The 27,001-nt window shown below is 40.6% G+C and overlaps 3 protein-coding genes across 4 annotated transcripts in view; 1 reads left to right on the forward strand and 2 right to left on the reverse strand.

Annotated features, from left to right (window-relative positions):
• Positions 1-393: 393 nt before the first annotated feature.
• LOC136697798 (transcription factor HES-5-like) lies at positions 394-1,595 on the forward strand. The gene is made up of 2 exons (XM_066673059.1): positions 394-565; positions 899-1,595. The coding sequence occupies exons 1-2, from the start codon at positions 524-526 to the stop codon at positions 1,280-1,282; spliced, it is 426 nt and encodes a 141-aa protein (XP_066529156.1). The 5' UTR covers positions 394-523; the 3' UTR covers positions 1,283-1,595.
• A 3,320-nt stretch (positions 1,596-4,915) lies between these two features.
• aldh4a1 (aldehyde dehydrogenase 4 family, member A1) lies at positions 4,916-15,195 on the reverse strand. The gene is made up of 15 exons (XM_066671386.1): positions 15,001-15,195; positions 13,148-13,241; positions 12,949-13,041; positions 12,717-12,764; positions 11,745-11,900; positions 11,457-11,606; positions 10,591-10,665; positions 9,962-10,149; positions 9,684-9,757; positions 8,274-8,470; positions 8,001-8,048; positions 7,757-7,909; positions 7,170-7,291; positions 6,941-7,059; positions 4,916-6,059 (listed from the first exon to the last, which is right to left on the reverse strand). The coding sequence occupies exons 1-15, from the start codon at positions 15,039-15,041 to the stop codon at positions 5,947-5,949; spliced, it is 1,671 nt and encodes a 556-aa protein (XP_066527483.1). The 5' UTR covers positions 15,042-15,195; the 3' UTR covers positions 4,916-5,946.
• A 490-nt stretch (positions 15,196-15,685) lies between these two features.
• iffo2b (intermediate filament family orphan 2b) overlaps positions 15,686-27,001 on the reverse strand; it is a 30,251-nt gene continuing 18,935 nt past the window's right edge. Inside the window, exons 3-10 of one of the 2 annotated variants that reach the window (XR_010802575.1) lie at positions 24,552-24,647; positions 22,962-23,126; positions 22,510-22,655; positions 22,005-22,164; positions 21,697-21,795; positions 20,981-21,105; positions 20,524-20,755; positions 15,686-20,000 (exon numbers count right to left, since the gene is read on the reverse strand). Coding sequence is in view for 1 of the 2 variants with exons in the window: in XM_066670286.1 (XP_066526383.1) it covers positions 20,650-20,755; positions 20,981-21,105; positions 21,697-21,795; positions 22,005-22,164; positions 22,510-22,655; positions 22,962-23,126; positions 24,552-24,647 (897 nt within the window). In the remaining variant the exon portion in view is untranslated. Of the gene's footprint in view, positions 20,756-20,980; positions 21,106-21,696; positions 21,796-22,004; positions 22,165-22,509; positions 22,656-22,961; positions 23,127-24,551; positions 24,648-27,001 lie in introns of both variants that reach the window. The other variant, XM_066670286.1, reaches the window with a different exon arrangement.

Raw genomic sequence — 27,001 nt, forward strand, 5'->3', positions numbered from 1 at the left:
ATGGAACAACTGAACAGCTGTCCTTAAAATATTCTTTTGAAAAACACTATAAATGAAGTGTACATATTCCCGCCATTTTTTGTGAAAGAGACAGTTCCCTGAGGGAGGACAAAAAGTTCTAAAATGGGGTCATGGGTCATCACGCAGTCAATTCTTTCACAGGTTTGTCTTCATTAGACTCCAGACAGACAGACTCCAATAATCAGACTCGCCCCCTATCTAGGATCCCTATTTAGTGAGTAAACCGCGGACTGTAACGCTTTCTATTTAGGGCACGGACCTGATAATTGGACCAAACCCAGTGACAAGGGTCTGGCCAATTAAAGTCGCCTATTGTCACCTCGCCGTCCCTGATTGGCTGCCGAGAGACACGCGCTGAGCTGGATTCCCGCGAAAACGGGGTGTTTAAAAGGAAGACGTTGAGCGCGAGAAGCACAACAACAACAATCTCATTCTTCTTTTTCAAGAGCGCAAACCTCTCCATCAGCGACTGACGACATTCAGTTTACCTTCGGTTTAAGGAATGGCGCCCAGCGCGTTTCAGCAAAGAAACGAGAAAGTCAGAGTGAGTATTTCAGATTTGAGAACTTTATCGTCAACTATGTATTTGTATTGACGCAAAGCCCTTAATCTCATTTAAGGCCAAGCTCTTCTTGTGACTGTATTTTTAAAATGTTCACGTGCGCTCAGTCTTACAGCTTACAAGGTTATCAGGTTTATATCACGTTGTGGGGACAATCAGTTTTCACACTCATTGTGGGGACCTCTCTTCCTCTTCCAGCTTGTGGTCCCCACACTAAATCACTAAACTTTAAGTTGAGGGCATGTTTAAAGGCTGAATAAGCTACTACAAGAGCTACGATGTTGCTTTATTTTTAAATGTTTTCTTTTCTTTCAGTTAAGGAAACCAGAGGTGGAGAAAATCCGCAGAGACCGCATCAACAACAGCATTGAGCAACTCAGACTGCTTCTGAAAGATCAACTGAAGTCCAGGCAACCAACCTCCAAACTGGAAAAGGCTGATATTCTAGAGATGGCTGTCACTTATTTGAAAAGCAAAACACCTGAACAGAGCTTCGCAGATGGATTTGCTCGCTGTTTAGAAGAGACCGCCTCTTTCCTCTCTGCTAATAACAACCTGGCAGCAAACAAACCAGCCGTAACAAGACATTGTAGCCCCAAAAAGCGCAGTGGGGGGGTCAAGAGTGTCTCAAAGCATGAAAAGTGCATTCCTAATGTAAATAAATGCACAGGCAACACCCCGCTTTGGAGACCGTGGTGATCCCCAACACGCAAAAGCACAAAAGAGAAAAGAATATATTGACGCTGTTGTGTTCTCGTGTGCTGTAGAGCATTTATGTTCTCTTTATATCATGTGTATGAACATGTACAGCAGCTGTCTCTTCCACAGTGTGGACTACGCCTTTCCTGAACTTCAGTACACAGTTCTTCACAAACTGTGCAGGTGAGGCATGTCACCAGTTTAGATTTCTGTGACAACTGTCCTTTGTAACCTTTTCTCTATCATGTTGATAGAAATGATAAAGTATGTCTTTTGTGACAAATAAAATTAGTGTGCACTTGATTTGTGTGGGCCTTTTTATCTATTACCTCTGTCAGAAATGACATCACAAAACATCACACATGGTCAACCAGCCTCCCTGTTTCTCTCTCTCTCTCTCTCATATATATACACACACACACACAGAATTAACAAATTCTCAGAGCCAGTACACCAATAGGTATTCTTGGCCTGGGAGGAAACCCTCACGGACACTGGGAGAACACCCCAAACTCCTCATAGGCCATGCCCTGGCGTGAGGTCAAACTCAAGACAGACCTTGGAGCTTCGTGCCAGTGCCAACATCATGCCCTGAATTTAAAATATGGAACAGAATGTAATACAACACCCAAAATGTACCCTGTGCAGTGTTATGACAATTATTTTAAGATTTAACGTGGCGAGTAATTATGTATTTTCTTTTTTACTTAGACAATAACCACAGAATGATGTGTGTACAGATTATTTTTACAGATCACTTTCACACACATCCTGGATGGTCTTTTCAAACTCTTTAACTTTGGAACAAAATGAAAACAAAGCTCCACTTGAATTCAGTTTCACCCTCTGAATGGAAAGCATGTTGGTGGTAGGGTTCTCACTGGATTCAGAGATTCTCGGAATAATTTCCATAACAACGCACTCCAATCCGATGCTCAAATCCATGACCTCGCATTTCTCACATTCCTCTGTCATTCTTTATGATGAGAGTGAATTATTCATGCTTGGAGCAGTTCCACTTATCCAGGACAAACACTCCGTTAAGCTGCCCCTCACTGGCCTTTCTTTCACTAGGGCTATATTAAGCTGGTCGTATTCCCACAGTGACAGGGTGAACAGCTGATCTAATCTCACACTTTGAACCTTAAACGTGAGCGAGGGATTCTCTGACACTGTGCTTTCCCAGGCCTTAACACAGAGCAGGGCTGTGAGCTTTTACAACGTGGTGAAGTGTGTAAGGGGTCGTACAGGCCTGGACCGTGGCTGTGAGGTGTCTGAGAACCAATAAGGCTGTCTGTTTAGCACTGAAAGAAGAAAAGGAAAAAACACAACTGATCTAAGTTTGTCTAGATGTAAATAATCATATTCTTACCACATACCTCTGTGGCTAAGTGGGTGAAATAATAAATATTTTCTTTTATTTTATTTTTAAGGTTTGAAGTTAAATTATTATTACAAAATTATTTGAGAAATTATATTAAGTTCAAGCAGCACAGTGAAGCAACAGGTAGTGTCACAGTCACACAGCTCCAGGGATCTGGAGTTGGGGGTTCGAGTTTCAGTCCCACTACAGGTGACTGTCTGTGAGGAGTGTGGTGTGTTCTCCCTGTGTCTGCATGGGTTTCCTTCAGGTGAGGAGTGTGGTGTATTCTCCCTGTGTCTGCGTGGGTTTGCTCTGGGTGACTGTCTGTGAGGAGTGTGGTGTGTTCTCCCTGTGTCTGCGTGGGTTTGCTCCGGGTGACTGTCTGTGAGGACTGTGGTGTGTTCTCCCTGTGTCTGCATGGGTTTCCTCCGGGTGACTGTCTGTGAGGAGTGTGGTGTGTTCTCCCTGTGTCTGCGTGGGTTTCCTCCAGGTGACTGTCTGCGTGGAGTGTTCTCCCTGTGTCTGCGTGGGTTTCCTCCGGGTGACTTTCTGTGAGGAGTGTGGTGTATTATCCCTGTGTCTGCGTGGGTTTTCTCCGGGTGACTGTCTGTGAGGAGTGTGGTGTATTATCCCTGTGTCTGCGTGGGTTTGCTCCGGGTGACTGTCTGTGAGGAGTGTGGTGTGTTCTCCCTGTGTCTGCGTGGGTTTGCTCCGGGTGACTGTCTGTGAGGAGTGTGGTGTGTTCTCCCTGTGTCTGCGTGGGTTTCCTCCGGGTGACTGTCTGTGAGGAGTGTGGCGTGTTCTCCCTGTGTCTGCGTGGGTTTCCGCCGGGTGACTGTCTGTGAGGAGTGTGACGTGTTCTCCCTGTGTCTGCAGGGAACCGGAGCACCTGCGTGGATTGGTGACTCAAAAGTGTCCGAATGTGTGAGTGTGTCACCCTGTGAAGGACTGGCACCCCCCCCAGGGTGTGTTCCTGCCTTGCGCCCAGTGATTCCAGGTAGGTTCTGGACCCACCGCGACCCTGAACTGGATAAGCGCTTACAGATAATGAACAAATTAATAATTAGTTCAAAATGATGTGTATGTTTTGAAAACAGTGATATTGCCTCCTGTTCCTGGCAGAAAATGCTTTGAAAAAAGAAAGGGCTGCCTGGTGGGAAAATGTCTTTTTCTTAAGCGTAAAAAAGGCCACGGCTAAGATGAGGTTTATTGAACTGAGCTCACTCCCACGGCTTCATCAGGCACTAAAGTCTTACAGAGTGAATAGAAGTGTGTCTGTAAACAGTGCCAATAAAAACCCTGAGAAAGTGTGTCCTCTGGGGACGGGAGCAACAATAATGACCCATGGTCACTTTGATCTGACAGCAGCATTGAACTGTGAAATGTGTGAGATGAACAGCAGGTGGTAGATCTTGACGAGTCTAATGCAAAGTGACATGAATTCAAAGAAATGCTCCCCATTTCTATCGACCTGAGTGATAACAACATAGTTTCTGTCCAACAAAACCATGTTCCCCATTTTTTTCAGATTGCCATATTTTTGTGCAGTGATTGTACATCAGATTAGAATAAATTTTTAGATTGCATTAAAACATGAAAATGTTTTGTCTCCTCTACTGATGTCTTCATAAATCATCATAAAGCAATCTCCCGTGAGTTACACTTAAGACGAAGCAGCCCTCAATTATCCACTTGGATCTGAATTGTGGCAGGGGAATACATGGCCATCTGGACACAGCGGTGTGTGAACTCATGGTCGATTAGAAACGAGTCATGAACATATGACAGGACACACTGCACTGAAAAGTGTGTTGCAACAAAGGACGTGTGCCCAACTATGAAAGGATATTACATCTCACTCCAGAGTCTGTGACCGTACGAGCTTCATCTGCACCGTCTTCAAACACACACTCATCCGACACTTACCCAACATCCCCCAAACTCACGTGCATTTAGAGGGTCTTTGTCTACACTTCTGCAGAGGCTTTACACCACAACCTGGAGCATTGCTGTGAGGATCTGACTGCATCCAGCCTCTCTAGCATTAGTGAAGGCAGTTGTATTCTAAATTTAAAAAAAACAACAACAATCAAAAAGCATTTAAATAGTTTATAATTTTCTGAACTCTAAGTAGAGGTCTTGTCTATAGGAGACCTTTATGCACAGCCTCCAACTACAACGCACGTGCTGCCACCTAGCGTTCAGAATAGAACATGCTCTGAACTGGCCTGTCCGCTAGGCGGCAGCATCTTGTCGTTCATGTCGTTATTTTCGGGCGTATGTGAGTAACAAAAACAAACTACCACTTCACGCCATCCCTTTATTGAGACACAGTAGAACTCTGGATGGCACTGTTTTTCAGTTTCATCCTCTGAGCCCCTACAGTCAACACTGTTCTGGTGGAGTTAAAGAAATGAGCGAATAAAGTTAAAATCAGACAAATCAAAACACTGATGTAAGAGTTGATTTGGACAGTTTTCTTCTTCACATATGGAATTATGACGCTCCCTTAATGTCGGCCCCTTCTGCAGCAAAGTTTAAAAACAGAGACCAGTAATTACAATGGAGCAGTCCCAGTCGAACAAGACCTGCACAAACTAAACTAAAGGTTAAACATGAGCCATTCAATAGTAACATTTACTGTAACAAGAGGTATTCTTCTACACCATAGCAATATGGCGCATATAGACATTGGTTTTTCTCCAGCAGCACATCTAAAATATCCATTAACCTTATATGGATGTTATATTGCGAATATTAAAATTTAATCTCTATTCATTGTTGAGTTCAGTAGATTTGGACAGAGGTAAAAATCGAGAGTATTTCATAATGAAATAACAGTATATTAAAACCACCCTTGCAAATATACTGTAATAAGTACGTGTTATTGTCGTCAGATACAGAACCCCCTTTTAAAACTTTCCAATAAAAAAAAAAAAACTCTGAATTTGAAAGACAACACTGAAATTAATTAAGCGGCAAAGATGATGATGAATTTGAAAGGAACACCTAAATATCTGAAATGTTGAAATGAATGAAGCAAATAGGACAAGAATTTTCAGTGCAACTGCAATCCTCAGTCTTCAGTTTTTTTCTGGAGGACCCTAGGCTGGTCCACCACTGGAGGAAGTGGATGGTTTGAGTACTGTCCTCCAACTACATTCATACACTGAAGAGATGGCAGTAGTTTTCCCATGTTAACATTTCCATGTTTTTTTGCCTTGATTGATGAACCAGGAGAGAGAAAGCCATCACAAGTGCATAGATTGAGATTAGGGCTTAGCTGTGGATGGACGTTCTCTTAACCCATGTAGGGATATTTCCAGTCTGTGAGTGGAACGTGGGTTTCCTTTACGACCTGCGGCGAAGTCCATCTGAGGACGTAGTGTGGTCCACCCGGCTTGTCGTTAGTCCCTGAAAAGACAAACTCAGATGTAGTCTTATGTAGGAGCATGACATTTTAAACATGTACACTGGGAACAAGAGGATATAAACCTCCATTACATCTTATCTACATTATTGCCATAGCTGCAGTTCATCAATAACCACATCTCTCTACCACTACTGTAACATCAAATGTGTTAAATGCATATCAGTCTTTCCCCTATTTCCGGCCACTGCTGTATATGGTGCAATTCCGCTCTCTCTCTTCGCCAATCACATTGGGTAAAAAAAATAAAACATAAGATCAAGACTTAGTAGGGCATTTAAACATCAGTCTTGCATGAAATCACAGATCTAAACAATATTTAAGGATCTCTAACAGTGTTGTAATTCTGTGTGTGCAAAACTGCATGTGGAACACAACATAGTTCCATTTCGCGACAGATATTTCCCTCAGTGTAAACGTTAGCTTAGCGTTTAGCTTCCTTTTCTCTGAGGGGAAAAATCTACCGCCACTGTAATCCTGACATGTAGAGTACGGATACCAACACAGGACAAACATAATCTCATTGTGAACTTCTCAAAACCACTGAATGTGGTAGCAACGGTCTCGTCTCGTCTGACTGTCACAAGCAGGGGAGGTGGCCGAAGATAGGGGGCGCTAGTAATCTTAGCGGTATTGGCACCTACTTAAACAAAAGCGTTTTTATCTAAAAACACATTTTCTTTCAAGCAAGTCTTGGAAATTAATCTACACATATTTGACTCCTGAAAAATGTTGATTTGAGTGAGTAAAGTACTTCTATTTATTTACAGTTAGCTAAGATTTCCAATATTGCAATTAAAGTGGCTGCAATTTGGGGTAATTACACTAGCTTTGAGGGGGGGGGGGGGATATAAATAAAAATTACCTGATGCTCTGGAGCCTCCAAAAGGCTGCTGGGCCACTATAGAACCTGTGGATTTGTCATTGACGTAATAATTCCCTGCTGCATTTCTCAAAACTTTTGCAGCCTCGTCCACAACAGTCCTGAAATAAATTCGATTCGTGAATCAGCAAAAAAAAAAAAAAAAAAAAAAAAAAAAAAAAAATGCTACCATTCTAACGAAACTGGCAGTGACATTAAAACTGATACTCACTTATCTTTAGCAAATATGGCTCCAGTCAGAGCATAAGGAGATGTGTTGTCAATTAAGTGCAGCACTTTCTTGTAGTCATTCTCTGGATAAACATAAACTGTCAGAACAGGTCCAAATATCTCCTAAAAAAAATACAGCACATTTCTCTGTTAGACAAACTCTGTTATCATTTGTTAAATACTTATTTTCTAGCTTTATTTTTTATTCTTTCAAAGATCATGTTTCGTGAAACTAATGCGATGTCAGGAACAAAAAAGGAGGATAAAAAGAGATCATGCACTTGTGAAGTTAAGCATAAAATATAGATCAATGGGTGAGACTGACTTGTACAAACAAACCAAAGTCCAGCCACAAGCTGTGCTTGTGCTGTTCATGCGTGCAGCCCCTGAAACACTGGCCCTTAAACAAACCTGCTTTAATCCCCTCAACCGCAGGCTCATTATTTAGACATTAAACTTGAGGCTTGCTGTTCAGTTACTACTGTTATTATTACTTGTTAATTACAGTGAAAACTGTATGTTAAATGCTTGTTGGTGATAGCAAACTTAAAGGGCATTATAATTATAACCAAATAATTTTTACTTTACCTCATTCATTATTTTATCTTGAGGATCTTTAGTTTCAATAATAGTAGGCTCTACATAGTACCCCTTCTTATCGTCACAATTTCCACCAGCGATCACAGTGAGATTGGGAGAGGTCTTAGCGTGCTGGAGCCATCCCTTTATCCTGGAAAAGGACTTGAGCAAAATCAAAAAATAAGTATAACTGTAGAAAAAGGCGTCAGTAAATAGAGCAAATACCAGGGTGTTACCAGTCATTTCTTCTTACCTTGTCATCAATAACTGCTGAGAAGAATGTTTCAAAATTTTCAACTGGCTGTGAAACAGAACACAAATGTTAAAAAAATTTGCAACGCTTATTTATTCCTCTTTAATTTTTGCAAGAAAAAAAAACATCTCCTGAACACATTAAATATTACTTGACTAGTTTTCTTGAAAAACTGAAAAAAAACTTCTACAATCTCTGTTGCACTCTTATGTCACACAAAGAGCCATGTTCCACTGTATCTGTAGAACAGCACCAGAACCTAGATCCACTCACGTCTCCCAGTTTAATCTGTTTGTGGACATCCAGCAGCCCTTGTTTGATCTGAGGCCACAGCGAGTCTGGGACGTACATCCTGGAGCAAGCTGAACACTTCTGACCTCCGTATTCAAATGCTGAGCGAATGGTGCCCATCACCACACTGTGAACATCTGCAGACTTGTGCACAAAGTGGAAGTTCTTGCCACCACACTCTGAAAGACACAGAACAAATACTCAGGGGTTTAACACATTTAACTGCAGTTTACGGCGGTTAACACAAAATTCACAAATGTTACAGATTTACTAAATTAAATTACTGAAAATCCTGGAGTTTTAATCTGTTAAATTAAGTTACTACTTTAACCATCAGCTGCAAAGAAAAATGAATCAGCCTTAAGTGTGTGTGTGTGTTTGGTGCAAACTTACCATTAGGCAAAATATAAATAATAACTGTCTGAGTTACTCTTAATTAAAATGTAAACATAAATTAATTAAATTAATTTACATTAAAAACATTAAACACTTTTAATTAAAGATATGGATTAGAGTGTCGCAGCAGGTAGAATCACTGTCACACAGCTCCAGGTACCTGGAGGTTGTGGGTTTGAGTCCCGCTCCGGGTGACTGTCTGGGAGGAGTGTGGTGTGCTCTCCCTGTGTCTGCGTGGGTTTCCTCCGGGGGACTGTCTGTGAGGAGTGTGGTGTGCTCTCCCTGTGTCTGCGTGGGTTTCCTCCGGGGGACTGTCTGTGAGGAGTGTGGTGTGCTCTCCCTGTGTCTGCGTGGGTTTCCTCCGGGGGACTGTCTGTGAGGAGTGTGGTGTGCTCTCCCTGTGTCTGCGTGGGTTTCCTCCGGGGGACTGTCTGTGAGGAGTGTGGTGTGCTCTCCCTGTGTCTGCGTGGGTTTCCTCCGGGGGACTGTCTGTGAGGAGTGTGGTGTGCTCTCCCTGTGTCTGCGTGGGTTTCCTCCGGGTGACTGTCTGTGAGGAGTGTGGTGTGCTCTCCCTGTGTCTGCGTGGGTTTCCTCCGGGGGACTGTCTGTGAGGAGTGTGGTGTGTTCTACCTGTGTCTGCGTGGGTTTCCTCCGGGGGACTGTGTGTGAGGGGTGTGTGGTGTTCTCCCTGTGTCTGCGTGGGTTTCCTCCGGGTGCTCCGGTTTCCTCCCACGCTCCAAAAACACATGTTGGTAGGTGGATTGGCGACTCAAAAGTGTCCGTAGGTGTCTGTGTGAGAGAGTGTGTGTGTCGCCCCGTGGGGGGACTGGCGCCCCCTCCAGGGTGTGCTCCTGCCTTGCGCCCAGTGATTCCAGGTGGGCTCCGGACCCACTGCGACCCTGAATTGGATAAGCGGTTTCAGAATGAATGAAAGGATTAGGAGTACTTCATGTAGGAGTTTGTGTCAATGTGTGCAGACAAACTAAAAACACTGACCTCCTGCCACTCGAGGGAAATTCCTGTAGTTGTCAAGATTCTGTGCCACCTGTTTCCACAAACGTTTAAATGTTCTGGAAAGGAGATAAACAAACAACCCATAATATGTTTCCTACCTGTACACACTCCCTAGAAGCATATTCAGGAAAAAAAATAATCAAACTTCAGTGCTGCATAAAGTTAAAGTATAAATAGTTATAAAAAATATAAATAGTTGTTGAACTGTAAGTGGGGGAAATAAACCCTGGTGTCAATTAAAAATAAAGATGGGGTCATACGGGACGCTGCCAGTGAAGTTGATTCCGGCCAAATGCTCAGAGGCGGTGACAGTGTCTCCAAAAACCGGGCCATCAGCTGGAACAAACTGGATGATGTTTGGCGGGAGGCCGGACTCACGCAGGATCTTGTAGACTGCATAGCTGGCAGACATGGCTGTGTCACTGGGTTTCCATAACACCACATTACCCTGATAATCCATGAAAATTATATTAATGTTTACAATCACACAATAACCTCCTTCATTATTGACAACATTCTCAGGCTACGATTATGAAATGTGGAATTTTTTTTAAATAACCCAATGTAAATCCCGTGTATTATATACTATTACTCATTGTATAGTCTTTATTATTTCTAACATTTACTTTGCACATTTGGCGGATTTCTTAACATTATTCAGAATAATATCCAAATTTACTGATCAGCTTTGAATGTATTAAAATCAGACAAATCAGGAGGCACTAAAATCATATTAATGAGTGAGGACAGGAAAATTGAGGTCAAAACGTAAAACTGTCATACGATCATTTTAAGGTCAGTTTATATAAAGGTTTCATGAATTAAACTCCTATTTTCCCAGCTATAACAGATGAATATATACTCATTATCATGAATGCACTGAGCTCACCATTATCGCCGGTGTGCCAGCCAAGTTCCCACCAATAGCAGTGAAGTTGAATGGTGCAACAGCAGCTACAAAACCCTACAAAAGAATAATATGGAGATAGATGATAAGCTATAAACACGCTGAGCTAAAGCAAGCCTTCATGTAGATACACAGAGCTTTTGAAGTTTTCAACTCTAACATAATCTCCCTCAGGGAGACGACCTCCAAACATGACTGAGGTTATAGGACTATATTGTGCAATAATGCATATAATGGAGCCATTTCACACATGAGAGAGCAACTCTTTCCTTTGTTCATGTGAAATAATTCATTCATTCATTGTCTGTAACCCTTATCCAGTTCAGGGTCACGGTGGGTCCAGAGTCTACCTGGAATCATTGGGCGCAAGCCGGGAATACACCCTGGAGGGGGCGCCAGTCCTTCAGAGGGCAACACGCGCACACACACTTTTTTTTTGAGTCGCCAATTCACCTACCAAAGTGTGTTTTTGGACTGTGGGAGGAAACGCACGCAGACACGGGGAGAACACACCACACTCCTCAGACAGTCACCCGGAGGAAACCCACGCAGACACAGGGAGAACACACCACACTCCTCACAGACAGTCACCCGGAGGAAACCCTGGAGCTGTGTGACTGCAACACTACCTGCTGCGCCACCGTGCCACTCCATGTGAAATAATGTGCTGTTCAAATTTTTAATTAAAGGAAATTCGGGGAAAATGTATGCAATCTCCTCCCATAGAAAAAGCAGTCACAGATCAAATGCACAAAATCGGTTTATCTAGGTGTACACCATACAACTAAATTCTATGCCCTACACCTTGGAAAACACTGCTGCGTGCTCTGGTGATAGTGGGAACACACCTCCAGGCCACGGTACAACATGGTGTTAGTGCTGCCGTCACTGTCCAGTGGCTGCTGCTGCTCCAGCTCAATCGCATGCTTTGCGTTAAACCTGAAGAAGTCAATCAGCTCTGGTGCTGCATCGATTTCAGCCTGAATCACAGTCTTGCCCTGAGAGAGACACAATGAGGCAACATAAGGTCACATTGTTACAGACCAACGGACATTTTCATTTGTCTTAAAAACACTTAAAGCTATTAGATTGTGCTGAATGAGTGCGTAATTTTACAGTGTAGTGTAAAGTGCTACCTGGCCAATCATCGTCTTGGCCAGAATTTCTGCTCTCTTTGGGCCACTGATTATATCGGCAGCCTTGAAGAAGATCTGGGCTCTGTCTGCCACTGGCTTCATGTCCCATTCTCTTCTTGCTGCTACAGAGGCCAGAATGGCTTTGTTTAGGAGTTCCTGTGGACAGTAGACACAAAGCATTGGGCATTTTAGAACAATAATAATTGTTTCATTTACATTTACATTTGTGCATTTGGCAGACGCTTTTATCCAAAGCGACTTACAAAAGAGGATCTAACATTCTACCTACAGCACAAATTATACAAAATACCTTACATTAAGTGCAATATGCCAGGAAGTAATAAGTGCATTAAAGAAAGACATTCAGTGCAAAAGATACTCTCGGGAGAGCTGGGTTTTCAAGGATTTCTTGAATGCGGAGAGGGTTTCTGTTGCTCTGATAGTGCTTGGAAGCTCGTTCCACCAGCGTGGTACCAGAGATGAGAATAGCCTCGACTGACCTGTACGGGGGGTTGGTCGTGTTAGTTGGCGCACCTTTGAGGAACGGAGAGGGCGGGCGCTAACGCATGGTTTTAAGAGTCTATTGAGGTAGATGGGAGCAGAACCAGTGAGTACTCTGAAGGCCATCATTAGTGATTTAAATTTGATGCGAGCAGCTAAGGGTAGCCAATGCAGCTCAACTAATAGGGGCGTGACATGTGCTCTTTTTGGTTGGTTGAAGACAAGGCGTGCTGCAGCATTCTGGATCATCTGTAGTGGTCTCAGAGTACAGGCCGGAAGACCTGTCAGTAGGGCGTTGCAATAGTCTAGACGGGAGATTACTAACGTCTGAACGAGGAGCTGTGTTGTATGTTGAGTTAGGTATGGCCTAATATTCCTTATGTTGAATAGGGACGATCAAGTTTCAATATTGTTTTCAATATTGTTTCAATAATTAGGTGAAGGTGCTGTGGTCCACATGCCTTTCCTTACCTTATCAGCGTAACAGAACTTGGCTACTTTGTGTGAGTGGTTGAAGGGCTGTAAATAAGAGAAGAAAATCAAAGCATTATCAAGACCATGATAACAACTATTAGGGCCTACCGTTCTGAATCATTGCCAGCATGCAAATAACACATTACACACAGAGTTAAGGCTTTAGTAAAGAAATATGCACAGGACATTTGGTTTTATCCCTCCTTCAGAGAAGTAAACATGTACTCACACACAGCTGGTATCTGATATCTTTGGTCCACACTTGCTCATCTCCAATGACACAAGGAATCTCATCTGTCTTTCCTTTTAGCGCTTGTAAGGCCTGATAAACAAATGAGAGTCTTCAGCAGATTTTTATACATAAATTTAATAATAAATACAAATGGTATATCTATGTCTTATGTGTCTGGTATATATAAAATTGTTACCTTTTCCAGCTCTGCTCTCTCTTTACTCCCCTGTTTGAACCCCAAGACTGGCTCATTCTTAACCTCCACAGCTGCACAAGGGAAGGTTCTGAACCTGTGGGGTACATTAGCGATGTTTATTTTGCTATGGAGTCGCCTCATGTTTCCAAGGGTTTCAACAAGGACTCAGCATGATTCAACATGAGGAAACAAAGAAGACACTAATGCAATCCTGAAATATTTCCATTTGGTTCGATATATTATGATAAAACATATTCATAGATATTTTGGCACGTAATTTGCATGTCATTAACCATGAAATGAGCATTCTCTTAGTTTGTGGAAAGCTGACAGACAGTAGATCTTACTGTCAGCATGTAATTAAAGCAGCAAAAATAAAGCTGTAAAGTGGGCGGCAAAGTGGGCAGCAGGTAGCGTCGCAGTCACACAGCTCCAGGGACCTGGAGGTTCGATTCCCGCTCCGGGTGACTGTCTGTGAGGAGTGTGGTGTGTTCTCCCTGTGTCTGCGTGGGTTTCCTCCATGTGACTGTCTGTGAGGAGTGTGTTGTGTTCTCCCTGTGTCTGCGAGGGTTTCCTCCGGGTGCTCTGGTTTCCTTTCACAGTCCAAAATCACATTGGTAGGTGGATTGGCGACTCAAAAGTGTCCGTAGGTGTGAATGTATGAGGGTGTATTCCCGCTTTGCGCCCAATGATTCCAGGTAGGCTCTGGACCCACTGTGACCCTGAACTGGATAAGGGTTACAGATTGAATGAATGAATAAAGCTGTAAAGCAGTGAGTGCCCCAACAGTTGGTGCATGGTGATGAAACACTCAGTATGTTTTAATTTTCAGAGCTGGCCAAAAATACTGCACTTTGATCAAGGATTACAGGAGAACACAAAGTCTGTCTTACAAATCAAACAGTGTGATGATTAATGCATGACCAGAGACATGAATTAACAACCCAACCAACGCATCTATGTAGGATATGACCAGTCCAGCAAGATAAAGACTGTGAAAACATTAGGGCATTGTATTTAGAAAGTTACTGGACTGCCTACACACTTCCAAATTTAGACAACCCACCCAGAGCCCAAGCCTATCCTGAACCCAGCTAGAGAGGGTTCAACACATTTTGTTGTGCAAATGGATCCTAGGATAAAAGCCCAATAACCCTGCATAACTATCGAATAATTCAGACATTGATTCACTGGAATACCAGTAATGTGACCGGTATTGTTATCTGAAACTACCGTCCCACCTTAAATGGCGCCTGTGTCATTTAAGGTGGAAATGCTAATTCTATTAAGAAGCCAGTGTGAGCTTGGACGATTCAGAAGAACTCTGCCCACCCACCTCTGTCTGCAGCTGTCATTAACAAACCTTTCCAAATGTTACCTTGAGATTTTACTATTTACAGCAGTTTAATTGACGTTCTATGACTTTTTGAATGTTATTTATGTGACATTGTGTAGCTCCTGTAACTCAAGAAATTCAGAGTGAATGGAAAGAGAAAGCCTGTCTGAATGGAGGAGGCAGACGGGGTTCTAGTAAATTCCGTGACCTCTGCATATGGTAAATAAAATCGTGAGGCAAACGTCGCGTCTAAGCTGCAAACTTTTTTGTTTCCATTAATAGTGTGGGAAGTCTTTAATTATATAACAGCAGTAGACATACAAAGCCATCCAAACGCTTATTTATCCTCCTGTGTGCTACTGAAATAGTCCAGTAATTCGCCTAAGAGTTTCCACTTCAGTGCTTTCTTCTCACAGCCTGAATTTCGTCGTTACTTTGGACATTTACACAAGGCACTTTGGTCACAAATCACAAGGCAAAAAGTCGTGTGTTCGTTCATGTGAAGTGACATACATACCCCCTCCAAGACTGAGCAAGCGCCGCCCTCACTCTCAGCATTTCTCTGAAGAAACCCGGACAATTTACCTCAAAAATGAATTAGAGCAAAGAATAAATGACCCAGCTGCAACTTAACAGCAACAATTCCCTCAGACAGCGGCCTCCTTAAAAAACAGTCAGTGATAGAGATAGAATCCTCTGCATTCAAATGAGACCGACCCACTCACTTTCTAATGGGGGGTGACCCACATTATTACATACGTATTTCGTCAATATTTTAAAATCTGCCACATTTTAGAAATATGTTATGAGTTTTTAATTATTATTAAGTGTATATCGACCTAAAACAAAAGAACACATTACACATACAAGTGGTACATAAGCTTTAACAATACTGTTTCCCCCTTGCGTTTGTGGAATGAACTGCGCCAGAGGGCGACTCTCTGACTAGCCAATCAGCATTGGAGGTGTGCTTTCTTAGCCAATCGCAGTACAGTAATTTTCTGACACGAAAAGTCTATTTATAAAACGTAATTTCAGAAAACTTTGGACGTCTAGGGTTCATTCGTTTTATAGCAGCGTGTCCCAACCGACGAAAGGTGACCCATAGTGGAGCACCACTCACGTCTAACCAACCTGTTGCCCATAATTCATTCAAATCTCGAAGCATCCAAATGGTGATAAACACAATAAAAAAGTGAGAAATTCAGGTTTTTTATTTTTGTTTTAAACCCAGCACCAATCACATTCATCATTTTTGAATCGTCTGTACATATATCCCGTGCTCCAAATGAAAAAGTACTGATTGTAATCATAAACAAATATTTTAACCATTTTCCAGAAAAGCACATTTTCAAATATATATGCTAATTTCCAGACATTAAAAACAAAAAGAGAAAAACCCGTAAGAGAATTTATAACATCCCTTACACTGGAAGACGTTCTATTAATGAAGCTTATGGCTGTGTTGATAATGTCAAATAAATTTAGTAACATGTTAAAACATAATAACATATAATTCCCAAACACAAAAACAAAACGATTCCTTGTTTATATAAAGTCATTCTCGTCTGTTGGTAAATTGTTCAGCCAGATTAGGCCCAACCAGAGCTACATCCAGATCCAGGTTTATGCTCAATGCATAATCAAGTGTGATTTAATAATTGTCTTAAACAGTCATACACAAAACAGACACTTTACAAAGCAGTGAAGCAATGAGAGCCCAGCGTCCTGTAAATCAGCAAAAAGGAGACAATAGGAGTTAAAATCACACACAACAAATCAAAAATGTCTCAGTATGACCTTATACCCAGTAAACAAGGAACGTCCCTGGATGTTCAAAATAGGTCTAAAAGTAGTCTGTCCGTCAAGGACATATTTTAAACGTCAATGGACGTCCAAAATCCATCTTAATAAGTTAGTTAATTGGTGACCAATCGATAACGTCAGTGGACGTCCAAAACGCGTTTTATACAAATAATTTATTTCGGGACCAATTAACAACGTCAATGGACGTCCAAAATACGTCTAATAGTCGTCTTTTCAATGTCTGTGTTTGGACGTCTTTTCAACTTTCATTTTCAACCTTAAGAGAACGTTGATTAGACGGCAGTCATTATGTTATTTCAACGTTGAATCAACGGCTAATTGTTTACTGGGTAATCACTGACTGAGGTATTTTAATGCACTGTAAATCTCAAAACAAATGTGAATTCGACACAGGTGTAAAATCAAGATGCAGTCAAGATATTTAAGTAAATACACTTTAAATGGCCACTGCATCAATATGGGAATGTTGGGCTGAGTGTAATGGAAGATTTTTTCCACACACAGATCTACTGACTCTGAACCATAGAATGATTAAATGCATAATTTATAACTAAATTCACCTGCAGCAGCATAACAGAAATGCAACATTACAAATGAAGTAAAATAAAATAAAAATGAGACATTTTAACATAGTAACCAAGTACACCCTAAATGTTGTCCTCTCCCAGAGTAAAATGTCAGTGTCAAACATTATCAGTAAAATCTAAGCACCAGTATGATGCTGATCAATATTTTTAAATTATTATACCATTATCATTATTATAACATCCTGCATGATGACGCTTCATTGACTTTTGTTAGCTGTACATGCACTTTCTTATCACTTTATGTTCCAACTCGAGTTTTATCATATCCATACAGATACATACAGATTCAATAAGTTGAACTTCAACAAATAAAAAGAAAAAACACCAAAATCAATGGCCTTTTAAATCTGTGCTTAGATCTGACGCTAACATATTCTTGTTTTTCTAGAAACTCATTTTTGAAGCGTCTCTGACCAGCGGTCGTACAGAGTTTCACAAATACTTTTTAACATACGATAACAATAAAATAAACAGATTCGGCAACCCTTTCCTTACATTGTGCTGAGTCAAAATGACAGAAAAATCATTGATTAGAGGGTCTCTCTCTCGCTCTGAGACCTCAAAAATATACATAAATAAAATAAAGACAGTCTCATTGGTGTTGGGTCTGTTTCAAATGTGTTAATAAAAAGATAGGCGTCAATGTTTCAGGCTAAAAGTCAAGGGTTAGTGCATGTTTCATTTTCCAGAGACAATTACCCCTACACACCCTGAACTTTATAAAAAAGGGGATTTTACAAAACTCTTAAGCAAGGTTTTTGATCTTAGATACATTAGGAAATCCCTTACATTACATTCATCCAGCATTTATAATCAAAGTTCGGAAAACAGGTTTCATTTTGACAGATGAAATGCTTTAAAGAGCATCGACCACTCACTGATGGTGAACAAACCTTGCTGTTGTGTGTAACGTTACACGTTTCTAAGATGTAAAACAAAATCAGGCAGAGTGGTCTAAGAACAGATGCATGCAGGCTGTTTTATGGCAATGTAGTCTCCAAAGATTTGTCTTCTATTTTCCCATTATCAGCGATAAAAATGTTCGATGCTAGTTCTTCTGCAGAGAAAATAAAGCTACTATAATTGTATTTCGACTTTGAAAATCTTGGCTGTTATAAAAAACCACTGAACAGAAAATGAGTTTGCAATGTCCCATTTCTCATCAAACCACGCTGCATGACTTAGTTTACACCTCACCAAGTGAAATTCAGAAAACTGGCGGAAATCTCCTTTCAGGTTACACAGACCCATTTATCACATCATCCATCACACATTCAGAGACAGTTTGAATCTTAAAGAAATGCATATATATATAAACAAGACCATAGACCAAGCTAATATGATTATGAACAAAATCTGTTTAAAATATTTAAAAATATAACAATAACAAAAGCTCAAACAAGAATTACAGATAGTAAAAAAAAAAAAAACGAAACAAACCAATATGAACATAAAGGCCTCCGAGGTATGACAAAGCAACTCCACAAATTATAATGGCTTCTAGCCCAGCCAAATGGGGCAAGGCCCCCTGTTGGACAAATGAGAGCAGTTGGATCATGCTGGCTGTTTTGTAGTTTGTTGATTTTGCTGGTCTGAAGAATAAAATTAATGAAACTATGAATACTAAAGGAATATATTTGTGTACTGTATATTATGTATACTGGTGACTGGTAGTGACTGTAACCTGCTCTCATTAAATGTCTATTTTACAATCAGAATTTCTACCTGAAATATCTTAAAATCAGTTAAAGCTGCTGAAAGTAAAATAACGGCAGCTTTGTCTTTGTATAAGTCCCAAACAATCACTAAGATAAAAAGTAAAACCCAAGACCATAAAACAAGTTTATTAGCACATTCACACAGAGTGCAGTCTTCTAAAAAGCAATGCGAATACAGTAAGGCCATCAAAACAAAGTCCCGTCAGAAGTCAGGCACATAGCTCTGTCAAATTTGAATTTTTGATTGAAACACTGAAAGCAGGAGCCAGAACCTGTATGTGTTAGCAGAGTGCTCTTGAAAAAGGTCTGAATAAATTGTTCCACTTCCTCTTCTGGGCTTGTAAACATAGCAGCTTCCCAGTTCTCTGTCTCCACTGGCACAAGTACGACAGAGAAAAATGTCTGCCCAGCAAACGAAGGCAAATAATACAGATCAACATCGGTTGTGAAATAAGGCTCACCGATTGCATAGAACTGAGAGAGAGAGAGCGCGAGCTGTGCTGTGTTCCACTCGCAGCACTGGGCTACCTTTAGTGATAAGAGGTTGCTAAAAGGCTAGTTAAGCTAACCCTCTGAAAGCTGTATTAGCGATTACAGCATTCACATAGAGGTGTTTTTGCTTATCATTAAACACAGGGTGGGGAAAGTGTAATTATGGTGCATTCAGACATCAACATGTGAGTTGACCACATTAAGTTGCACTCAGTTGGGTAACAATCTCATAGCTACAAGTAGCATACATATTCTGCGGCTATTATTTTCTAATTCTACCCAAATACAGTAGGTCGAGTTGGCATAAAATGCACAAATGTAAAATCCTGATGAAACTTCAAGTAGTCTTGGTTTTTACCAACAAGATGTAACATATATCCTTTAAAAGTGGATAAAACTGGAGGGAATTTCAAAGGGTTATATCTAACAAAATTTAATAAAGGTATTGTGATTTTTATACACGTACAACTGACACTGAAATCAACAATTTAAGTACAATAATAAACAGTGAACATTCATTCATTATCTGTAACCCTTATCCAGTTCAGGGTCGCGGTGGGTCCAGAGTCTACCTGGAATCATTGGGCGCAAGGCGGGAATACACCCTGGAGGGGGCGCCAGTCCTTCAGAGGGCAACAGAGACACACACATTTGAGTCGCCAATCCACCTACCAACGTGTTTTTGGACTGTGAGAGGAAACCAGAGCACCCGTAGACACTGGGACAACACAACATACTCCTCACAGACAGTCACCCGGAGGAAACCCACATGGACACGGGGAGAACACACCAACTCCTCACAGACAATCACCCGGAGCGGGAATTGAACCCACAACCTCCAGGCCCCTGGAGCTGTGTGACTGCGACGCTACCTGCTGCGCCACCGTGCCGCCCTAAACAGTGAACAAATTAAATTAAAATTAAGCCTACCATATTAAACAGGCAGGGGTCTATAAGCAACTAACAAATACTTTGTTTATGATAAATCTCCTGATGGCCAAAAACTGACAATTACAAACAGATGATTTGAAAGCACCATAAATACCCTATTCCGAGCCTGCATGTATTGTAATAAACAAATTCATGTGACTATGGTAAATTGTATGAAACGCATAAAATACTATCTGGCATCTTCTCCTAATGAACATTTAAACACATGCTGGATTTTCAAACAAATGGCTCTTTAAGACTTTGGTACCCTGTTTTGTACTTTTATTCATGGTTTGCTTTGCTGTGAATGATGATTGTGATTGGTTAATCTGGTTTGATTTCAGGTGACCCCTGCAAGGTCAGTGTGGAGCCCAAGCATACAGAGGAAGAGAGCACAGCCATGACACTGTGTAACTATTTCAAAAAACAAAGCACACGAACAGCCCTCCACATCTTCCTCCAAAAGAAACAGACTTTTTAAAGCACCTGCAGTATTCTCAGAAATAGGACCTGTCCACCAGAATTCCTTTGGATTGATACTGCTCAGTATTAATGGCCGAATGCTAAATGGCCTTGTAGCTGATAGGAGTCGACTGGAGCTCAGGGAAGGTATCAGCTGACTGGTCCGTCTGTGTCTCCATCCTTGTCCAACTCATCCTGAATTTCATCAGTGTTCCCTGAGTCACTGCTCGCCACCGAGCTGAAGGACGGAGAGTTCCTGTGAACAAAAAAGCAACACTCGGTCAGTGTGACTAAACCAAATCCAGGTTAAGCATTACATAAATAATCACATTTAAAATTGTAATGTAACTCACTGTAAACAAGCCAACTTGTTTAGCCTTAGGACAGACTGAATAATAACTCGTTTCTTGCAATATCTTACTTTATATTCTATGTAAGAGAAGGGAACTTTGTGTATTGTATAATAGAAGTCGGACAGTACCTGCCCCCCTTTATCATTCTCCTGCATGTCTCCATCTGCACGTCCAGCCCTCTTTTCATACTGCACATCTCCATATACTCATGCAGGTGCCGGTTCATGTCACTCTTAGCTGTGGCCAACTCCATCTATAGACAGCAGATATGTGAATTAGGGATAGAAAGAAAAGGGAGGGAGTGAGGGAGGGAGGAGAATGAAGAGGAAGTAAATGAATTAGAATGATATCAAGCAAAGTTGCCAGCTGCTGAAAGTGCAACACAATGATCTGACTCACAAATCAGTTGTAAATCTTTTTTCTTTCTCTGGGCATGTTTTGAAATTTTTGACAGCTGTAACCATAAGCTACAAATCAAATAGCAATTTATTTCCCAAGGAAAACACAAGGTAAACCTCAAGGCAGGCAACAATATAATTTAATGTAAAAGGTAAGTCAAAAGTCTCAGGATATCTTTATATTTGAATAACCCAGCAAATAATGGGTGATGGGTCTATCTTTTAGGCTATGTCTGGAATATGGCCACCATCTTGAAAGAATTTCCAATAGGAAAGTGGTCATATAACATATCAAATAAATAAAATGGTGTCCTGCCACTTTTGACTCACCCTGTACAAACAGAGTCCACCCAGAGAGGCTATAGAAATATAAAAGTAGCAAAAAACACAAAGAACATGCACTGAAACACTGATTAATAAACAATACACAGGGCAGACTTATTAACCTCAATCTGGCCAATAGTTGCTTGGTACTCTTGTTCTCTGGCTTTGAAAAGAGACTCAGTTTCATCGATGAGGCTGCCAAGACTACAGTCCTGTGACATCTAGAGAAGCACAAATAGAGAATGTAAAAACTACAGAAGCAATTCATGACATCATCAGACATCAAAGCATCTACTGGCTGATTAAGAATATTTGGGTTAAATGCACATGTTTACTAGGTTTTTGCTGAAATTTCGCTTTAAAAGGAGCACTAGTCCTTCAGGAATTCTTAACACATAATTAGTTTTCTGGGAGTCAGTCACAAACTCACAGCTTCCTGGCTGCACCCATTGCTGTCTGAACCATTGGCTGTGCTGTTGAGGGCATAGGGTACATTGTAGTTGGTGAAGTCTTCCCATAGCAGCAGTGTTTCTTCATTCTCTTCCCACGTCAAACTGTCACAATCGTCGTCAATGTCAAAAGTCTCCCGCCTGGCAACAAATGAGTTATCTGAGCAATGTCTGCAGTGTGTTGGGGGGGGGGGGGGAAGGGAAAAGACAGGAAAGGAAAGAAAGCAGAGCAGAGCAGAAAGTGAAGAAAAGACAAAAAGCAAAAGCGTCCATTGGAGAGAAAAGATGTGAAAGAGTTCAAGCAAAACACAAATGAGACGCAGACAAAGTTCACATGGAAGGTTAACCCTAACACGAGCAAAAATAAAACACCACACATCATCTAGGACCTGAACAATGCTTACAGTTTTTCACCAGTTTGTGAGTCTGAGGGCAAGCTATAACACACACTATAAGCAGGATTCTGTTATACATCTTGTCACTTACAGTTGATTGAGCATTCGCTTCATTTCATCTGTAATGTTGAGTGTACCAGGCACTTCCTCCTCTGAGGTGCTGGGATCTGCATCCATCTCTGAACTTTCCTCATCTGAACCTGTCTTCCTCTCCTTCTTCCTGCAGGCCACAGCCCCCTGGGAGCACACACATGAGGAAAAAGCCACCATCAGGCATCAGAAAAAACAACAAGCTCACATGCAATTTTGCAATGCAGAAACAAAGTTACAACATTTTAATTAACACCTTAAACTCCCAGTGCTAGACCCAAGTGGGTGCTGTATCTGCAGTTGTTTTCAACCCTGTGTGGGTTCTTTCAGCAGTCAGCAATATATGGGGGGGTGCTAGAGTAGCCAAACATGCGCCCATGCCCACACAACCCAATGTCTCAATGCAGTGTGTGTGTGTGTGTGTTTGTGTGTGTGAGAGAGAGAGAGACGCACCGCTGAAGCCCTGGACGGACTGACGTTGAACATTTTGGACATGTCTTCTGAGTTTCTTTGCTGTGCTACATCACAGAGTTTTGCTGTGATGTCAATCCTCCTGCAGATGTCCATGTCTACTTTCATGGCTTTCTCCTGGATTTTGGAGTCCAAATCAGACATTTGCTACAAAAGGAAATAACAGCATGTCTGTTTCAAAGAAAATCTTTGTGGCCCAAAATCTGTGCAGCTCAAGAAAAAAAAAACATTAACATTATTGCTTATTTTAGGCAAGCAGGAGTGCAATAATGCCATGTTATCAGGCAATCAGACTGGAACTGTTAATTCTAGAGGGAAACCATAACACTGTCTATTTTAAATACGTGAATAGTAATGAATTCTTTACTACATGCCAGTGAGTAAAGATTACAAAGCCTTCAACATTTCAACAAATGTTTCCAGCCCTTTCACATGCCTAGAATCCCCATCATACATATTAATATAATATTCCTGCCCCCACCCCACTCCCCAATCTTTCTTCCTTATTCTCAGAAGTTCAGTTTGGTTAGGTCTTTGACTGTGGTTATATTATAAAGTCATTATGACTTCATGGTCCACGAGATTCACAACAGGCAGGTTAGTCTTGAAGAGAAAGAGCAGTCTAACTGTCTCTTACTTTTAGATTCAGGAACTTCCTCTGGTTTTCTGTGGCTCTAGAGAGAGAGCCCAGTCGCCTGCTGTCCTTTACAATAAATATCAATAATAATTTATCACAAAGTCCTTCACAGACTTAGAATCTACTAATGCATTTACAGGTGTAACAAGTGCAGGTCATATGTTTAATATAGGAAACATATGATAAACCAATGTTTACAGAGCAAATTAATGATTTATTGTTGAGTTAATTCTTAGTAGTTAATTAGTCATGTAGCTTGCTATATAATGCTAAAGGTATTCATGAGAAGCGAGGTCTTGTGTCTTTGTAGTTCTGTTGGTCGCTATGAATTGCGTAAGTATTAATGCATTTTATCACGTAACTGCTAAACCTGATGTCCCTTAAAACACAATATACTCAGGCTACGCTAAATAGTATAATTCTCAGGACATTGTAGAACCAGAAACTGGGTTAACTGACTTGATGAATAAGCTGGTTAATAAACACCTTACAACAGAACACAAGTCAATGGAAATCCAGATGCCATCTAGATAAACTGTTTATTAGTTCCTAAATAACCAGGCCAGTGGTGATGTACTGCAGAGGCCCTGTGAGGTATGAAACTGGAAATGATGTCTATGCAAAGAAGGCCAAAGTCATAAGTTTTAAGACGTGTTCTCTGCTAAAATAAAAATATTGAAGTTTAGAAAGCTCTGTATCCTCCTGGTCACAAGAGCCAGGATCAAAGAAAAAAGTTAGGCAGAATTAGTCAATAAATCTTAGCTTATGTAGGAATTAACCTTGTGAAATGAGCAGGCCTATTTCACTCTTTTGCCACTGGATATGAAGGCTGGTTTTATAAACTTTACAGTCACGGAAACTATGTGACTTGCGCAACATTCTGGATTCCCTAGTTAATATAATCCATGACTCTACATCTGTGGCAGGATACTCACATCACTCATGAGGCTCTTAAAGACGACAAGCTCGGCCTTTAACCTCTCCACTTTATTATTCAGCTCATCTTGAATGGCCTCTGACTCCTGAGCATTCTGAGGACATAAAACACAAGGTGATCAGATACAGGCGCCTAACTGTATTCAAAAGATAGATCTGAGATCTAGTGAATGCTTTTAGTGAGAGGCAAAATATTTTACACATTCAAAAAAACATAGGATACAACCTAACCAACCTCAGTGGGCAATATGGCAATACATAATAGCATGACACTGGAAGTTATTGTCATGATTTGTAAAATGTGTCACGATTAGGGCTACAACAAATTAACAGATAAAATCATCAATATAAAAATATATAGATATATATATAGATATAGATACTTGCCAACAGTATTCATAAATTCAATCAGTAAGTTAGGTCATATTCAATCTGGTTATCACTCTGGGTGTTCACAGTAATCAAACAGAGAGGTGGCAAAATGGGCCCCCTCCATTATCATTATTTAAAACGTTTTTACACTGACTTATCTCCATGCCACAAGGAACAATAAATCACTTGTCTGCGCTCCTAAATGTTCTCCACTGGCTTTCAAACGAATTGATGCTTTAAATTCTGAGGACTAATATTAACATTAAAAATGGCCACAATTATCCGCTTACAGAAGATGATACAGTCTGTGATTTAATCACAAAAAATAATCAAATCTTCTCTGATTTTAAAGTGCTGTGTTTATTCAAACTGCACACTGGTCTTGCTCATCTCTAAAATGAACAGTATGGGAAGTCCATTAAAAAAAGAGCAGATTTTTTGATTCAGGAGGTGTCTAGCTAGGTCCTACTTATGTGTCCCTCAGCAAAAACACCTGAGAGTATCTTCTTTTCAGCGGCAATACAGCTTCCAGCCTTAGCCCAGAACATGGGACACTTAGAAGGAAGGAGGCCAAAAAATTGTTGGCCAATACAAAACTGCATTTTTATTTTGTATTTTAAATGTAAGATGAAAACATTTCAAAATTAAAATCTTTCTTTTGTTTAAAACAACACTGCATTAAGAAATGTATGTGCCCGTTCACTCTAACTGCCATTTTTTATTTTATATTTTAAAAATGTATTGGATCTTTTTTAAACTTATTATTTTACAAAGGCTTTTCATTGATCCTGTAATAGTCTTTTCAATTTTTTTATATTGAAGATTCTGTTTTATATGTATTTTTAAATAAACCACCGAATTGATCAATCAAAATTAATTGTTAGTTGCAGCCCTATTCATGTTAAATTTTTTAAAACTTCACATAAAACCTCCAGTGTCTTGTGTGAAAATATATAACGAGGCAGGATTAGGTTTTATCATCTCTAATTACTTTCAAATATTTGATAATGCATTACTTTCACAGACGGAAAATTACCAGTATCTGTACCACTAGGTGTCCTGCTTGTGCAGATTAAAGCTAATTGACAGAGAATATGTGAACAATTCTATTTTATTACATTTTACTGCTACTAGTTAAATCTCATTGTTATATTTTAGTTTAGAGAACAGTCAGGATGTTCTCAGTAAGGAAAGAAAGTGTAGTGAAGGAACAGTCCATATTCTGTAGCTGGCACAAAGGTGTACAAGGTTAGTGTGTGAGCTCAGAGCAGAATGTAAAATGCTCTGGAGTTTGAGGCTCTCTTGGGAACAGCCTCCGCTCTCTTTTTCTGCTGACCCATAATCCAGTACAAACAGAGATGCAGCAGAATATTGATTTTCAGCCACATTGGGGCGGACAGCAGGGACGGCCTTTTAACACCTGCAGGCTTTCTTTATATGAGACCACACACATGTACAATACCAGCCGAAGGTCTGGACACATCTACATCTGTTTTTAAAGGCTGCATTATACATTTATGGCCAACATATTAAGTGCTGGTAAAAGAAAAACCTTATCATCCGATTTCACGGCTAATAATCAACTAAATATCCTGAATATTTTTTTAAAGCATGAAGAAACATTAGGTCATTTGTAATAAAATATTTTATATTCCACAAAGCTGCTTCAATTTGCATTTAACACAGCTTTCGATACACCTTTGGTACTCTCTGATGCAGCTTCATAAGGAGCTACCTGGGATGATTTTGCAGCAGGCTTAAGGGAGATAAACCTATACTGAGACCTTAGTTGCTGACACCTAGGTTTTGTTTTTAAAATAAATTCATACATAAGGACCATATTTACTCTTATACATTTAATCAAGTTTGTCCAAATGGGTGAGGCACTAATAAACTCACTATGTTACTGCCACAGCTGAATAATTTATGTGATGTGATGGAAAGAATGTGTGCTGCAGCAGGGGTACCAATGTTCACAGTCTATATGAGCTCAGCTCTGATGTTTGCCACAGTAGCTTTAGATCCTTGACCCAGACTCTCTCAATATAACTGTAATTAAACTGAGTGACAGGAACCC

Source organism: Hoplias malabaricus, chromosome 5, assembly GCF_029633855.1.
Source record: "Hoplias malabaricus isolate fHopMal1 chromosome 5, fHopMal1.hap1, whole genome shotgun sequence".
Classification (NCBI taxonomy): domain Eukaryota; kingdom Metazoa; phylum Chordata; class Actinopteri; order Characiformes; family Erythrinidae; genus Hoplias; species Hoplias malabaricus.

What these genes read in the sequence shown, in the direction of transcription:
- LOC136697798 (XM_066673059.1), top strand. Translation starts at nt 524, where the DNA reads ATGGCGCCCAGCGCGTTTCAGCAAAGAAACGAGAAAGTCAGA. An exon ending in AAAGAAACGAGAAAGTCAGA is followed by an intron (nt 566 to 898) that starts GTGAGTATTTCA and finishes CTTTTCTTTCAG; the next exon opens with TTAAGGAAACCAGAGGTGGA.
- aldh4a1 (XM_066671386.1), bottom strand. Translation starts at nt 15,041, where the DNA reads ATGCTGAGAGTGAGGGCGGCGCTTGCTCAGTCTTGGAGGGG. An exon ending in TGTTGTACCGTGGCCTGGAG is followed by an intron (nt 10,666 to 11,456) that starts GTGTGTTCCCAC and finishes ATTCTTTTGTAG; the next exon opens with GGTTTTGTAGCTGCTGTTGC. An exon ending in TGGAGGCTCCAGAGCATCAG is followed by an intron (nt 6,060 to 6,940) that starts GTAATTTTTATT and finishes TTGTCTTTTCAG; the next exon opens with GGACTAACGACAAGCCGGGT.